Here is a 17,695-nt window from a genome sequence, read left to right as displayed (position 1 = left end):
TGTTTTAAATCCATTTTCTAGCATAGATTAAGCATTTAACAGTTTCTTAAATGAATTACTTCATAGATTTGACAGTGAAAAAAAAAAACCCCTACATAACCACAGATTTATCCTCCTTGATTTATGTGTGATTGCAGAACTCCTCCTTAGCCAATCATTTCTTCTTCTAAGAACGTGTGGCGTTTTTTGGTTTTCGTTTTGTTTTGTCTTTTGTCTTTTTAGGGCTTCAGCCATGGCATATGGAGTTTCCCAGGCTAGGGGGAGAATTGGAGCTAGAGCCACCAACCTACACCACAGCCACAGCAATGTGGGATCCCAGCCATGTCTATGTCCTACATACACCACAGCTCATGGCAATGTAAGATCCTTAAGCCACTGAGCGAAGCCAGGGATCAAACCTGCATCCTCATGGATTCCAGTCAAGTTCTTAACCCACTGAAGCACAACAGGAATTCCTCACCTCTGCTTCTTATGCTGCCTTATGTTCATTGTATCCATCTGCCTCTCCTATTTAACTAGGAATGCCCTACCTTTCTTGTTTCTCAATTTCCAACCCCCAGTGCATAGCATTTGCTTAATATATATTTGCTGAGTCAATGAATAGAGAAACACTTGGCAGCTGTTACCATCAACCACTATTCCCTGGAATATTTTAGCTAATTCTATTTTTCAGATGACCCTTGTGCACCAACTACCCTTTTGTTGAAAAATAGAAATGGAAAAGGAGGGGTATAAAGGCTGCTCTTCACTGGCCAGTGATGTCCCTAAGTACTCCGCCTTCAGTGGTAAGGAGAAGGTTTCTCGTTCCACACAGAGAACATTCATGGTACCGTTTATCTTTACCCTTCTATGTCAGAGCCAAGGCAGGCCAATGACCACATGGAAAAGGATGTTTTTCAGTGACATTTATTTCAGAATCATTGAACAATCTGATCGTCCTTCTTTATTCATAAGCATTCTTCTTTAAATAATTTGAGCTTATTATGTTTTCAGGCTTGGTGAGAGATTTTAAAGGTGGCACACTCACCCCAAAGAAATTGATTCCATAGCTATGGAAGACTAAGATCTTTCACAGACACTGCTGCTTCTTGGCCCCCTTGAATTAAGTTAAATAGACCAACCCACAATTAAATAAATAAATAGTTCAGTGATCGATCATCAGAAGCTGGGTGCCAAGGACAGAGGACTGCCAGTGACCCTAGTGTGCCATGGTTTCCACCAGGCTGGCTTTGAGTGAGGAGAAGGGGTGAGAGAAGGGCTGGCTTAGAGGATGGGGTCTGTGCATGGACTTGGAGAGGAGGGGGCTGTTCCTCCTCACTGGGGGGCAGGGGGATCTCCTTAGCACTAATCTAGGGAAGACAGCTGGGCATCGATTAGACAATAGTGAAATTCAGGCAGCAACCATGTACCAACTCTTCCAGTCCCCTTCTGCCAGCCTCCGGGGTTCTTCAGCCCATGTGGACCCTCTGGGTATGGCTTTCCTTAGGGAGAGAGGACTTCCATGGTGAAGTCAGTTATATCTTGGCGGCCTTTGGAGTTTCCCAGGAAGACGGGCTTTTGTTCTGCTTGAGAGGTGCTGATGTACCAGTTGGGGTACAGGGCAGACTCGAATTCAACTCTGTTCTTGATTTCTGTCTTGTAGAAGACGAATCGCTTCTCCATGTCCCTCTTTGGGTAACTTTTGGGGTCTACATCCTGCAGCAAAGCAGAAATACAGTTTTTTTGCATGGGACAGGTCAAAGATACCCTACTCTGATCTGGGAAAAGATGTTCTCCAGGTCAGCTGGAGATGAAACATATAAACAGGTCACAGGGGCAAGTGCCAGGGCCCTGACATATCTTTGTGACCCCAGCCTTCGGTATGGTGACCAAAAGAGCCCTCATCCTTTTCTGAAACAGTGCCAAATGGTAGGGGGCAAGACACAGATGGGAAGGTTGTTGAAAGTGAAAATTAGATGAAAGCTTCTGGAAGTACCTAGGCTCCAGGGACTTGTGCTGTGTATTTCCTCATAGCCCTGGCTAGAATGACTTCAACTTGGAGAGGAAGATTTTGCTGGGAATGCTGGTGGGGGCAAGTATGATGTTGGGAATGGCATGGAGATGATGACAGGTGACAGGTGCTTTGAATCAATTAAGTTCCCAAAGTGCATCTACCTAATGGAGCAACCCTAACAAGAGACTCCCCTTCCAATCCCAACATTGTATGATCGATGGGGGGCTAACAACAGCAGGATGTAAGCACATCAGCAGAATGATTTAACTTGCCACAATGGGAGTGAAAGTTACCTGCATTAACCCTTACCTGAACTTATTATATTCAACTTATTTACACATATGGAAAATTACCAAGTGGTTCTGCTCCCAGACTTTCTGGGGGTGGGTAGGGGGGAAGAGGTCACTGTCTTGGAAGTAATGGCTGGGGGTGCTTCAGTGAAGCCCAAGAAGGGCCTTCAGACCTTGGTACTCACTCACCTCCAGCTGCAGGGTGGGTGTGTCATCTTTCATCACACAAGACAGGTACAGATTCTTTCCCTTGATCCCTAAGGTCACAGGTATCTTGTCATCGCTGTCATCTCCTTGCACAAAGCTCATGCAGAACACCACTGAGGGAAGGAGAGGGGCCTGTGGTCAGGGACATAGCACTGCAGGGTTGGTCCAAGCACTGGACCCTTAGCCTAGGACTGGTGCCGTTTAGGATCCTCTTTGGCATCCAAAATTCCTATGGCCTCATAGACAGGAGAGCTGGCTTCTCTCCCAGACAATAACAGGTTCAGTTGGTTGAATCAGGTTTTTCCCCAAAGAAGGGTCTGGGGGCTTCTCAGAGCCTCACCACAGTGGCAGTAAACAATTAGAAGCTCTGATTTTTAGAAGAAAGCAAGCCATCTTGCCCCTGCCTGGTGATGTGCCTATCCAAAACACCAGAACACTCTGACCAATGTGAACAGCAAGAAAAGAAGTAAAACCAGATTCCTAAAGGACATCAGGCACAGATCTGTTTCAGGAACATGGAGCAGCCAGTGGGATGAACTTGAAGGAGGAGGGCTGCTTGACTAGGTGAAGTGGTCCAAAGAGAGATGCTCATTTTAATCTTCCTTAGTCACAGCTGTCTCCCTTGGAGGCCCCAAGGTTGTGCTTCTGATGCAATTCTGGAGAAACAGAATTGTCTTGGCCAGGCTGAGAAGCTTTCCCCCTGTGATGCCTCTCTCCAAGGTCAGCAGCTTGGATGAGACCACACTGCTCCTTTGATCTGCCCCCCGGTCACACCCCTGCATACAGGGCTCAGCCACAGTGGCAGGGTGCCAGGCAGAGTCCCACCACCAATGGGCTCCCCAGACTTGAAACAATGGCCAGTGACAGAGATACAAGTTCCTGCTCGTCAGTAAGATCGGCTTCTCAGGAACCATCTGGTATTGGGTGGGAAGGATGTTAGGGGCAAGTGGGCAAAGTTGGGAATGAGGAGGGACAAATTATCTCTTTGCCATTCTAGTTTTGACCTCCACAACAGGAAGAAGGCACCCACAGGTAGTTAGGTCCTGTCCATCAAATGACCCCTTTCCAACAGAAGCACTGACATCGCACTGCCTTTAAGTGACTTGGCTGGTCTGTGGTCCTGGATGTGCTTGTCACCTCTCTTGCTGAAAATGAACCTGCTAAGGGCCTCATCCTGGCATCCTTGCTAGGACCTCCATAAAGCATGTACACACTCTGTATTCCATGATATTGCATTCATGTCAATCATTTGCCTAAATGGTCTACTTTGTTGAAGATAGAGATAATTGGCACGTTTCCAGGAGGCCAAGAAAAGAATCACGGTGTCCCCAGGTACCTTCTCTCTTCAAGTCCCCTGTGAGGAGGTGGAGAGCCTTCAGCTCATGTGGGCCAGCCAGCACCAGGGCTTTTTCATCTTTGTCCTGGAGTTTGCAGTCCACGGACTGCACAGGGGTGGCATCACAGAGAAAACCATTGGCATGCTTTTCAAGGACGATGGGCTCTGAAATGTGGAGCAGAGGTGTCTTTTAGGCAGAAGATTAGAAGAGCAAACCTCATGATGTGAAGCGGCAGGATCTGGTGCCTTGGAAGACATCTGAGGGAGGTCAGCCACAGTCTGATTCTAATATTGGTGGGGAGGAAGCTGGGGTGGATAAGAACACTGCACCCGGTGCCTTAAGATATGGGTTCAAGCTTCAGCTTTATTGCTTGCTGTGGAAGAGCCACAGAACTCCTTCTGCAAAAAGGCAATGGCACACACTGGCCCAGCAGGGACCTTCTGAGACTCACAGGGATAAAATGTAACCGAAAGCACCCTGAGAATGACTGGGAGCTTTGCAGTTGTGAGTAGTTATCATGGTCCTGCTTTTTATTCCTGGCTTTTTAGGGCCACATCCATGGCATATGGAATTCCCCAGGCTTAGTGTCAACTCAGAGCTGTAGCTGCTGGCCTACACCAAAGCCACAGCAATGCAGAATCTGAGCCTTGTCTGTGACCTACGCTACAGCTCATGGCAATGTTGGATGCTTAACCCTTGAGCAAGGCCAGGGATTGAATGCACATCCTCATGGATACTAGTCAGGTTGGCAACTGCTGAGCCACAACGTGATTTCCTCCAGGTCCTGTTTTAAGAATAATATCAATAACGCAAAAGAAAACTAAAACCATCACCAAATTGGATGATATGTAGTAATGTATGGAGATATATAGTATTTTGGGTACTTTTTATGCATGCCTATAAATTCCAGAAAAGCCTCCATTCCTCTGATTAATAGCACTAGCCAGGTACATCATTATTTCACTAAAGAAGAATTCCTTTTAAGGGAACAAAACATTCTGATGTAAGACAAAAAATAAAAAAAGAATTGTTTCAACTACAAAAGTGGTTAGTTGGGTTTCCGGACCTCTCTGTTTTCCTCTCACTGCTGGGCATTCTATTTAAAAAAAAAATTTTATTTTTTTGGCTGTGCCTCTGGCACTTGGAAGTTCCTGGGCCAGCGAGCAAACCCAAGCCACAGCAGTGACAACACTGGATTCCACTGAGCCACCAGGGAACTCCTGGGCCTTCTACTTTTAAAGGGTTTCAGCTTCAGGAGAGTTTAGTTGACCATTGAGTTATGGCCTCTGAGAAGGAAAGGACCAGAGATATCCTATCTGCCCTCAGCTTTCCCTAGGTACCTTCTTCAAAGACGGATGAAAAGATGCTCTTTGGGTCATCATCGCAGACGACCTGGGAGGAGGGATTCATCGGCTTCTCCTTTGCCACAATCACAGACACCATCGGCCTGGAGCTCTCGTTGCAGAGCTGGTGGGAGATTTGCAGCTGGATGCTCCCATCTCCCAGAGGGCTGAGGTCAAGGTTTTGGGTGCGGCACTGTGGATAGATCAAGAATGTCAGTGTGGTAGGTGGCTGGGCCTGAGAACTCCCATTTTGACATGAGACGGGATGCAGGAGGGGATAAACAGAGCTTCTCCAGAGAATCTTTCATCTCTCTGCAGCCCAGAGAGGTTCAGTGGTTTACCCATAGGCATGTGGCAAGTGAGAGGCAGACCCCAAACCTGAATGTGGGCTCTCTGACACCCTCCATGGTATTCTTCAAGAATACATCCCATTTTGACCTTGTTTGTGTTTTCTGACACATGCTCCACCTAACCATAAACGTATGCCTTCTTACATTTTTACCTGTTTGGAAACCCAAAACACAAGACTATGTATTAAATTTTTCATGGCTGTGATGATCATATTATCAATATTTCTATGCTCAATCAATGAGTTTTCAATTACTCTCTACAAGTTTTCGTCTTTTAAAAGCTGTTGCATAAGCATCTCGCAAACACTGTAAAAGGTGCGTGGTTCCCCTGCTGGGAACTTCTACATGTCCCCCCTGGGGCCAAAAAACCTCCACAACCCCCCAAAATTGTGGTTGATATTTGTGAAACAGGTTCCCACTTTCCCTTTGTTCAGAGAAACTGTGTAAGTGTATTAAGGCTTGAAGTTGCCCCTGGGCACAAGAATGGTTTAATGTCTTGAAGACAGTTAAAGAGACTTCTAACAGCTCAGAGGAAAGCAAGAAGTTCCTGCCCCGCACAGAGGCTCCAGCCCCTGGCAGGGGCAGTGGGAGGGTGGGCCAGACAGATACACCACACCCCCACCCAGGGCTGGAGAAAATGGGTCTCAGGGTTCGACTCTAGTGATTGACAGAGTTTCATCAGTTTTAGGGCTGAACCCTTTTTCTAAAAGGAGAAGCAACTGTGCATTGAAGCCTTGGCTGCCTTGCCAACATGAGACAGCAAACACTCTCTCTACCATCATTTCTTCTCACCCTCCTCAAGCATGGCCACCATCACCAAGGCTCAGTGAACCGCTGTGGTGCCGCCGGAACTGAGGAGTGGCCTGCATCAGTCTCACTGGAGAAGGCGAGTCAGTTCATCACAGAATTCCATAGGAATAAGGGGGCCCAGAGCCCTTTCCTTGAGACTTTCCCCTGCCCGAGCCCCTGCATGTGTTGGGAGCTAAGCGCATGGCCTTACCTTCATCTCTTTGGGGCCATCAGCCTCAAATAACAGGTCATTATTGTTGTCACTGTAATAAAAGCAGAGAGCTTGCTCAGTTATGTCCCCTGGACAGGATGAATTTTCCTTCCCTGCAAGCGATCTTCACTGTTAATAGGAAACTGCAAACAGCTTGTTCCTTAGGGCTGCCTGGAGCTAGCAGTTTCCATGGGCATATTCCTGGAGCAGCCTAGGAGGCGGGGCAGGTACCCCAGCTGCTCTCTATTGGATCTCGAGACCCCTTCCAGCCCAGTTAAAACTGGAGCTTTCCTTCTCACTGAAGCCTTCCTTCCCACTGAAGCTGGACATGCCACAAGATCCCTTGTGTCATCCACATGGAATCCCTTCTTCCTGTTTGCCAATTGTAGGTGGCCCCCTGCAATGACATCAAATCCAGACTTACAGTGGGAAATGAGTCTTTAAACCAGGTTAACCTGGAACCCCGCTTGCTACTAAAAGAGGCAGGATGAGGGACAAATCTGGTCTCTAAGCACAGCTAACACTGCACTCTTGAGAAGGGAGCCCTGCTCGCATTACTGGTACCAGTTTCTCCACTGACCCATTGTTAGCCATCACTTCCTTGGCAGGTTCAGGTACCGTGGCCATGGCTGCTTCAGAAACCTGCGTAAAGAGGAGAAAATGAGTGACCATTTGCTGTGCCAGTCCCCACCACGGCTGCTTTCACGGGTGATTTTCCTTTGGCATCTAGTACACTGCAGGCCAGCAAAGAACGAGTCTTTGAATGAATGAGTGAATGGATGAAAGAGCCCTCCTTTGGGTCCAGAGAAAAGTATTTGCTAATGTAAGCCCACACCAGAAGTGCATTTGTTAGACCTGGGGCAGAAGTTGGATATTGAAATTCTAAATAAGCAGTGTTAATTTATATATATATATATAGTCTTTTTAGGCCCACACCTGTTGCATTTAGAGGTTCCTAGGCTAGGGGTCAATTTGGAGCTGCAGCTGCTGGTCTATATCACCACTACAGCATCACCAGATCTGAGCTACCTACATCACAGCTCATGGCAACGCCAGATTATAGGCAACTGGACGAGGCCTTGGATCGAACCTGCATCCTCATGGATGCTAGTCAGATTCATTTCCCCTGACCCACAGCAGGAACTCCCCCCCCCATATTTTACAAGCTATAGCATTATAGTAAACCTGGCATTTTTGCAAATAGCCCAGCACTCAGACAGAGAGGCATGAAGGGAGGGAGAGGGAGAGAGAAAGAATCAGGGGGAAGAGAGACAGAGAAAGAGAGAGAGACAGAGACAGAGAGAGAGAGAGAGGGAGGGAGAAGCTCTCTTAGGACTAGGCATAAGGAGGAGTTAAAGTGACACATGAGCAATGTAGACTGGCTAGAGAGGGTAGGGTCCCTGAATGGCTTTTGTGCCTTCAAGAGGTATACTGTCTGCCAATTTCTCCCTCACTCTTTATAGCCTTTAAACAAAGAAGTGAGGAGCTGAGAAATTTCCCTTAGGTTAACTGATTTCACAACCAAATTAAAAAAATTTTAAAAAGAGGATTGATGGGAACTTCTGGGAGCGGGTAACCTGAAATCACTCTCCAATCCTTGGAAGTGGTAACAAACGATGACACTTTTTTTTTTTTTTTTTGCAAATGTGTCGTCATATGCAAATATATGTTTTTTCTTCTGACAACTGTTGTGCGCCTGATGTCAAACAGAAATACTGGGGTTTCCTAGATTAGAAGAATGTTTGAATTTAGATCTCTGGGACAAAATTGAACAAAAACACATACACACACACACAAATTCTCCCTCCCTCCCTCCTTGGACTTAAGTTTAGGAAACTTTCCACCGGGAGATGGATAAATGGGCCTAAGGAAGTGACAGTAACCATGTGGATTCTGAACCCATTGTGCTGTTCTCAACCTCGAGGGCCCTGGGCCAAATACTGGAGCCTTTGGTAGGGAAACTTTGATCTTTCCAGGGCGAAGCAGAGAAAACATAGTTGTGTGGGGGTGCAGGCTCCTGATGGGGTGAGTTCATCCAACCCATCAGACAAGGTGCTGGTACCCTAGTTGATTCCATATGGAATCTATATCAATCTTTGATAAATGGTGAAAGGAGCCTGGGTTGAAGACATATTTGAAAAGATTGTGAATAAGTCAAGCTTCATGATCACATTCCCTTTTGAAAATGCAGAGGTGCTTTTTGCCTAAAAGAATGTTTCCTCTGAACTCTGAAAAGTGGAACTTTTACAATAAGAATATCCAGCTGGGACTATATCCCATGGTAACTCTGAGAGATATTAGACATTGTTTTTTTCCCCTCTACCTTTATTGTGATAGAACTCACATATACCATTGTGTGAGACTGCATACAACAGGATGAAGTGTATATTGAAGAAAGATTACCACAATGAGGATGCTCATTAAGACACCCATCAGCTCACATGATTATATAGATATATATATATATACATATATATATATATATATATATATAATATACATGTCCATGCACATATATTTATATATGTGTGTGTGTGTATTGGTGGTGAGAACATTTAGGATCTTATCTCTTACTCACTTTCAACTCTATCATACAGAATAGTTACTAACAGTTCCCGTGCTGTACATTAGATTCCCAGCACTTGTAACTGCCTTATAACTGAAACTAGGTCCCCTTTGACCAACATCTCCAACATCTCCCCATTTCTCCCACCCCTGAGTAACTGCTATTCTTTCCTTTGTTCTTACGAGTTGTGATTTTTTTTCCTTTTAAGTGTCCACATCGAAAAGAGATGATATAACATTTGTGTTTTGCTGACATATGTCACTAAGCAGAATGCCTTCAAGGTTCATTGATGTCACAAATGCAGGGTTTTCTTCTTTTTAATGACTAAGTTACATAGGTATGTGTCTATATTTGTAATATAGTCTGAAATCATGAAGTGCGATGCCTCCAGCTTTGTCCTTTCTTCTCAAGGTTGTTTTGGCTATTTTTTGGTTGTTCCAAACAAGTTTTAGCATTATCTCTCCTATTTCTAAGAAATATGCCATGGGAATTTTGAGAGGATCTGCCTTGAATCTATAGATGGCTTTAGGTAGCATGGACATTTCAACAATACTAATCACTTCAGTCCCAAACATGGGATATCTTTCTATTTATTTGTGTCTTCAATTTCTTTCATCCGTGCTTTATAATTTTCAGTGGACAGACATTTCGCCTTCTTAGTGAAACTTATTCCTCAGTATTTTTATTGGTCTTGATGCCACTGTAAATGGATGGCTTTCTTTGTTTCATGTAGAGGTATTTTGTTGTTAGTGTGCAGGAAAGCAACAGACTTTTTTCACTCAGACACAAGAAGAGCTAGTGCTCAGGGTACTGTCCCAAGGTAGCCCTGCAAGAGTGAATGAATGACCAGGCTAGAAAAGTGCATGGAGGAGTTCCTGTCATGGCAAAGAACCTGACTAGTATCCATGAGGATGCAGGGTAGATTCCTCAGTGGGTTAAGGAGTTGGTGTTGCCACAAGCTTTGGTGTAGTTTGCAGATGCAGCCATAATCTGGCATTGCTGTGGCTATGGCATAGGCTGGTGCTATGACTCTGATTTGAATCCTAGCCTGGGAACTTCCATATGCTGTGGGTTTGGCCCTAAATAGACAATAAATAAATAGATAAAAAGATAAATAAATAAATAAAAGGTGCATGGAGTCCAGGAGGGTGTGTTCTCTTCCCACTCTGTCACACCTACTACAGTACCCAAAGCACTGAATTGAAACCTTGTTCACTTACATGGTTCCCTCAGGATGCCGTGAACTCTTTCAGAGCTGAGTCTAGCACAGGGTGTGACATGCACATTCAGGCAGTAAAGTTTGTCTACCTGAATGAGTGAGCAGGAATTCGACAGTGTTTTCACTCAAATAAGCATGCCTGTGCCTACTCTGTGCCAAGCCCTGGGCTTGCTCAGTATTATTCATGGGACAGAGTTCCTGACTTTCACAGACAGGAGGGAAATTGACTCTACTGTGGGCAAGGATCACACAGTGGGTTCCTTCCCCAGCCTTCTGATTTGGCTCCCGGTACCTTGACCTTAGGAATGCAGACCCAAGAATCTCATCTTTGGCAAGGTGTATGTTCCACAGGGAATCTGAAAGCTGCATCCTGTTGGGTGCATCCATTTCCTGTGGGTTTGGTGAGCCCTAGTCAGTCTCCAAGTCTACGCCCTCATAAAATTGGGTGTCTGGTTCTGCAGACTCCCCAGAGGCCCTGCCTAGAGAGCCTGATGGTTGATTCTTATTTGCCTTCAGAGCATCCACTCTGGAAATTAACTCCTGGTCCACAAGCTTCACCGAAGGAAAACTACCTTCTTCAGATACTTATGCTGGGGATCTACATGATCTGGTGGTGTTTTAGCTCTGTGGGTGCTCCTGATGGAGAACACAGAGGGGCCTTGAGTCACTGATGTGATTAGAAGCTGAGTGAAGGAGGATGAACACCAGTGGCAGGAAGGGAGGTAAGCAAGGCATTCAAGCATCCTGTTTCTGGGACATGAGATACAGGGCAGGAAGGAATGTCCTCCTTCATCTTCTAGTTTCCAGGGGGCATGAACCTTCATTCTCTCTGCTCAAGGGAAATGTTGGAACTGTGGGACAATGGCCTTTGACATAGCAGTCTCTGCAGGTCTGCCATGTGTCTCATCCCAACACTGGAGCCTGGACCCAAAACCGGGCAGCAGCCTATCCATCTCAGGAAGTGAAACCATAAGAGCAGACAGGCAGTCTGCACAAAGCATGTATCAAACCCTGTTTTTCCAAGGACACCACTCAGGCTACAGCACGTCCTTCTGGTTCCCCCAAAGCAGAAACCTTCTCACTGTGGATGTTGTCACACCAAGGGAGGGTCTGAAGAGTGATGATGATACAGTTGGACATGCAAAGCCAGGGAAATGGACCCAGCAGAAGTAGGGGGTTGGCAATGCCAGAATGTCATAGGGAGCTCCAGCTTTTGGGGACCCTTCGGCTACTGAATCACACAAGCCCTTCTCATCTGAAAGCTGCCCTCCACCCAAGTAGCTTATTCCTCTGAGACAGGAGCCTGGCAGTGATTCAGAGCAGCAAGGGTCTTGGTGCCATCTTATGCCTGATCTTGGGCTTCTAGCCTCTCTGATCGAGGTTGGCCTCACCCAAATGGTCTTCAATGATTTTGAACAAGAAGACAAAAGAATCACGGTTTAGTTCTCATAGCATCTCGATGCATGCAGTAGTGTCTGCTCTCTGCCATGGATCATTCCTTCCTTGTTCACCCTCTTGCTCAGCACAGAAAGAACGAAGCCATGACCATCCCTACCATGTTCCCCAAGACCCATCTCATCCTTGGCAATGACTTCCTCGCATGGGTCATGAGTCTGTCATTTTCCTTCCGTTATTTCTGGGGGTCTCTCTGGTAACTGAAAATGTGAATCCTGTCTCCATGGATACCCCACTCCTTTTCCTTCTGCTTCAGGGCTTATTGGGGATTGGGCAGTCTGATTTTCAGTTTTGAGACCTCTGTGCTTCCTCTCACAACAGCATCTGAGTTGGGCCTCTGCAGCCTGACCTCTTGGACCCAAAGTCAGAGAGGGGACAGGAAGACTCCGGGAATGCTTTGTTCTCCCCCCAGGTGGAGAACACGGAGGCTTACATATCAAAGCAGATGTCTTGGTCCAGTGAGGTATATGGTCTCCAGTGGTCTCTCCCTGTTGGCTGGGTTGTTATTTCACCTCTGAGAACCCAATGAAAACTCGCCTTCCTTTGGATCCAACAGGAAAGCCCAGGGTGTTTGAGGTGGGTACTGAGGCCTTTGTGCTCTATATCTTTTCTTTTCATTTCCTCATTTTCTCCCTTTCTTTCTTTTTTTTTTCCCTTCTTTTTTTCTTTTTGACACTTTTGGGCCTCACCTGCAGCCTATGGAAGTTCTCAGGCTCGGAGATGAATCAGAGCTGCAGCTCTGGACTATACTACAGCCACAGCAATGCTAGATCTGAGCCAAGTGTGTGACCTACACTCTAGCTCATGGCAACACCAGATCCTTAACCCACTGAGTGAGACCAAGGATTGAACCTTCATCCTCATGGATGCTAGTTGGGTTTATTACTGCTGAATCATAATGGGTACTCCTGTATCTATTCTTGCATGTACTGGATATAGGAGAGTAAGCCACAAAAACAGACTTCTGATACAACTTATACCAGGATTCTGGAAACATTATGGATAAAGAGCTAGAGAGCAAATATTTGAGGCTTTGCTGCAACCACTCAACTCTGCCATTGCTGTGAGAAAGCAGCCATGGGTGATGTGTAAGTGGATGAGCTTAAGGAGACATGTCTGGCAGATTGTGGCATGTGACCTTGCCCCCTCCCCACCCATGTCACAAACCACTGTATTACACCATTTCTATTGGAGACAAATCTAGAAATGATACTTTACAAAAGTTGTCCTTGGGGTTCCCGTTGTCATGCAGTGGTTAACGAATCCGACTAGGAACGATGAGGTTGTGGTTTCAATCCCTGATCTTGCTCAGTGGGTTAAGGATCCGGCATTGCTGTGAGCTGTGGTGTAGGTTGCAGACTTGGCTCAGATCCTGAGTTGCTGTGGCTCTGGTGTAGGCTGGCGGCTACAGCTCCAATTGGACCCCTAGCCTGGGAACCTCCATATGCTGTGGGAGCAATCCAAGAAATGGCAAAAAGACAAAAAAAAAAAAAAAAAAAAAAACTAAAGAAAGAAAGAAATGCTGTCCTTGCTTGTACAGCATCAAAAAACCCAGCCTGATTAAAAAGTGAGCAGAGTGTCTGAGGAGATGTTTTTCCAAAGAGGGAATGTAAATGACCACCAGGCACAAAACAAGATGCTCAACACTGCTCAGCATCATCAGAGAAATGAAAATCAAAACCACAAGCCATCACCTCACACCTGCCCGAGTGACTATCGTCAAGAAGTTTGCAAATAAGAAATGTGGGTAGGGATGTGGAGAAAAGGGAATCCTGGTGGGCTCTTGGTGGGAATGTAAATTGGTGAAGCTGGTTAGGAAAACGGTATGGAAGTTTCTCAAAAAACTGAAAATAGAACTACCATATGACCCAGCAGTTCTATTCCTGAGTATATATCTGAAAAGAATGAAAATGGTAATTTGAAAAGATACATGTACCCCAGTGTTATAGCAGCATGATTTGCAGTTGCCAAGATAGGGAAGCAACCTAAGTGTCCATCAAGAAATGAATGGATAAAGATATGTGATAAGGAGTTCCCGCTGTGGTGCACCAGGATAGGAGGTGACTCTGGAGTGGCAGGATGTGGGTTCTATCCCCTGCCTTGCATAGTGGGTTAAAGGGACCTGCCCTTGCTGCTGTGGCTCAGATCTTATCCCTGGTTTGGGAACTTCATATGCCATGGGGTGGCCAAAAAATTGTGATGTATATGTATATTTATATTTATATATGTGTGTGTGTGTGTGTGTGTGTATCATGAAATTCTATTCAGGTGTAGAAAAGAATGAAATTTTTCCATTTGCAATGACAGGTATAAATTTGGAGGATGAAGAAATGTTAGACAGAAAAGGCATTCACTGTACAATGTCACTTATATGTGGAATCTAAAAAATACAACAAACTAGTGAGTATAACAAAAAAAGAAGCAGACTCACAATTACAGTGAACAAACTGGTGGTTACCAGTGGGGGACAGAGGGGAAATAGAGAGGTAGGGAATTAGGAGGTACAAACTATTATCTGTAAAATAAGCTATAATGATATCTCATACAACACAGGGAATAGAGGCAACTTTTATAATCACTCTAAATGGAGGAGAACCTTTAAATATTGTGATTTAGGATATGGTACATACACCTGTAACCTATATGGTATTGAATGTCATCTATGACTTAATAAAATCTGTCAATGTGAAAAAAAGTTAACAAAACTGTCTTTTATTGAGCACCTCCTAAGTGCCAGGCACTTTGTTCTTATTACCTCTTTTAGTCTTTAAAAACCTTTTTTGGTGGGCCACACCCACAGCATGTGGAAGTTCCCAGGCCAGGGAATGAACCCAAGCCACTGCTGTGACAACTGTTGAATCCTTACTGCTGGACCAGTGGGAACTCCTATCTTCACAATAAAGCTTAAGGTAAATAGTTTTGAGCTCTTTTGCCTTTGGGGACACTGAGGCCAACAACAGAAATCACTTATCTAAGGCCACACCACTAGTAAATGTTGGAACCAGGAGTTCCCATTGTGGCTCAGTGGGCTAAGGACCCAATGCAGTCTTCTTGTGGATGTGGGTTCAATCCCTGGCCTCAATCAGTGGGTTAAGGATCAGGCATTGCCACAAGCTACAGCCTAGGTCACAGATGTGACTCAGATCTGGCGTTGCCATGGCTGTGTCTATGGCTTGCTGCTGAGACTCTGATTCAACCCCTAGCCTGGGAACTTCCATATGCTGTAGGTGCAGCTGTAAAAAGAAAAAACAATCTTGGGGCCATGACTCAATATTTGGGTTTGGTAAACCCAAACCAGATCCTATTTTTTCCTTTTTTTAAAAATGATTTTATTGTTATGAATGTTTTTGTTTGTTCCTTTGTTTTTTTAGGGCCACACCATGGCACATGGTCCATTCAGAGCTGCAGCTGCTGGCCTATGCCACAGCCACAGGAATGCCAGATCCGAGATGTGTCTGTGACCTACAGTGCAGCTTGTGACAACACCAGATCCTTAACCCACTGAGTGGGGTCAGGGATGGAACCTGAGTCCTCATGGACACTAGTCCGGTTTGTAACAGCTGAGCCACAATGGGATACCCCGGTTAGGAACATTTCTTTTCCCCTCTTGTGCTGTCCAAGGTGCCCATCTGTAGACTCCTTTCTTAGTGACCTGGTTATATTCTAAATGATGCTGGCCTGGAGGATCCCAGATCTGCCCCTAAGTCTCCTACATTGCCCTCCCAGGACTAGGAAAAACTCAGTTTCCTGTCTTCCCTCCTTTTCCCCCTGGGCTGGGATGTGCTGTGTGACTTTGCTTCTTTCTCCTTCTCTTGGGGTAGCATGGGGATTTTCCAACTGGGTTCCTAGTTTTCTCTGTGCCCTTCTTCTGAATTCCTTCCTTATTCTGCTTCACTTTCTCACCTGCTCCTCCTGGCAGCTCCCTTGCCTGATTTCCTTTGCCCTTTCCTTTTTCCGTAAGACTTTGTTGTACGCAAGGTCAAACCAATCACCTTAGGGTTTCTGCCCATGGAATCATATGCTTTTTTTTTTTTTTTAACGAGGCTGAAAATTTTTTCTCTCCTCAAATCTATGATAAAATTCTTCTCCCCTAATCACTATTTGCTCTATTCTATTTGCTGGTTGTTACATAATGGAACGTGATTTGGCCATTTCCTTCCAGGGCTTGCTTAATTTCACGTCTTTACTCATTTCCTCCTTGTTGGCTGGAACTGAGTTTTCTATTTGCTGGGGGAGAAAGTTCTCAGCAAGGCCACTCAGGATGGGTTGGGGGCATTGTTCAAGTCTAGGATCCAGATTCATTGTGACTCTCCCCAAATTACTGAGTGAGCACCTCTGATTGTGTGAAGGTGTTATAAAAATGTTGGCAAAACTTCAGGGTAATAGATGGACACCACCAAGTTCACCAACCCCTGAGTTTCTTTCTCTCTCTGATATGAGAAGGTTAGAAAAATCTTCTAGCATCTTATAAAGAAGGAATACAGCTCTCACACAAGACCCGTTTTTCAAAATAGGTGAGGTAGTTCCTGAAATGACTAGCAAAGTTAATGGATGATGACTCCACTCTGCCTCCCTCTCACACTGGATAAGCCATTCAACAAGAAAGTACCCCAGCCACTCCCAGCCAAGCGTTCACCTCTCCATCCCCTCATCACCCACCATCAGTTCTTAGAACAGGTCTTTATTGGCTACTTCCTCAAAGCCTGGGAGCTGAGGATTTCTCTTCCTCCCCATACATCATTGTGGTTCAAGCTTTCCTCCCTTCTCATTTAGGCTACTCCTACCATGCCCTAATTGGTTCACCTGCTGCCATGGAACCTTCAAGCACCCATTCCTCACACACCAGCCACAGAGATCTCTCCATGAAGCAAATTGGGTAACATCAAGTTTTTGCTCAAATCTCATCATTGGCTTCCCATTCCCTGTGGGGATGAGTTCAGGCTCCTGAGCCTGGCAGGCATGCAGGACCCACCATGGTGTCTCCTGCTCTCCTAGCCCATGCTTCAGCCCTTCCAAACTATCTGCAGTCCCTTGAATGCAATCCTCTTCCTCTGCTTTTGTACAGCCTGCTCTTTCTGCCTGGACCCCCTTCTCCTCCCTGTGGTCTGACCAACTTCTAGTCCCTCAAGACTCAGCTTGTGCTCTGTCTCCTCCATGTCAAGCCCCTTTCCCAGCTGGGTGGCGGGTACCTGTCCTCTCTGTGGTGTGCCTCTAACACCCTCGGCAATCACCTTCATTGTTTTAATTGCTTGTCTCCCTTACTATTAATGCACCTGTTGCAGCCTTGGGATTACAGCTCTCCATGCCTGGCACATAACAGTGCTCCACCAATGCTGACCGACCAAATGCATGAAAGCCAGGAGTAATCATGCCACACCACCCTCGCGGCTTCCATCTTGAGCTAGCCTCCTAGTATTTCCTTGGAAAAGATGATCCTTGTGTTAAAAGCAGAGACTCACCAGAAGCGCTTTCCTTCAGAATGCCGTCCTCAGCAGCAAGAAGGTCCCTGGACTCTTAGAGCAGGAGAGTTGTTCTGGGCCTGGTCAGGGGAAGTATCCTCTTGGAAGAGTGTAGGTCCTGCCACAAAGGCAAAGGGGACACCTTGCTTCTCTGGCTTGAGTCAGAGGTGTGTACACCTACTTGTCTGGGGAAGTTGGAGCCTTTTATGAAGCTTTTTCTGGAACAGGGAGGTGATGGGCACTCCCACCCCAATCACAAAGGGGTAGTGTTCTCCTGACTTGGGTCTCACCAGAAATACCCTAGAGGCACGTTTCTGGAAAAACATTCCCATTTCTCCATTATGGCAATTTTGAAGTGTTTCTTGAGGGCTTCCCAAATTCCTCTGAAAAGGTAGACATTCTAGAAAGATGAAGTCATAAGTGATGGCATGTCACCTAAGGTAACATCGATCATTCACTACACACACCAGGTACCA

At 45.7% G+C, this 17,695-nt stretch overlaps 1 protein-coding gene across 2 annotated transcripts; it reads right to left on the bottom strand.

The window, feature by feature from the left end:
• Positions 1–888: 888 nt before the first annotated feature.
• IL1B2 (interleukin 1, beta 2) lies at positions 889–17,434 on the bottom strand. Of its 2 annotated transcripts, none has more exon segments than NM_001302388.1 (7): positions 889–1,695; positions 2,473–2,603; positions 3,827–3,991; positions 5,168–5,363; positions 6,521–6,572; positions 7,101–7,162; positions 17,220–17,434. In NM_001302388.1, coding segments are annotated over 6 exon segments (804 nt in total). In that variant the 5' UTR covers positions 7,148–7,162; positions 17,220–17,434; the 3' UTR covers positions 889–1,482.
• Between the last annotated feature and the right edge of the window lie 261 nt (positions 17,435–17,695).

Source organism: Sus scrofa, unplaced genomic scaffold, assembly GCF_000003025.6.
Source record: "Sus scrofa isolate TJ Tabasco breed Duroc unplaced genomic scaffold, Sscrofa11.1 Contig2062, whole genome shotgun sequence".
Lineage (NCBI taxonomy): Eukaryota > Metazoa > Chordata > Mammalia > Artiodactyla > Suidae > Sus > Sus scrofa.
Note: the sequence above shows the minus strand (reverse complement) of the source record. Positions and strands in the feature narration are given on the sequence as shown.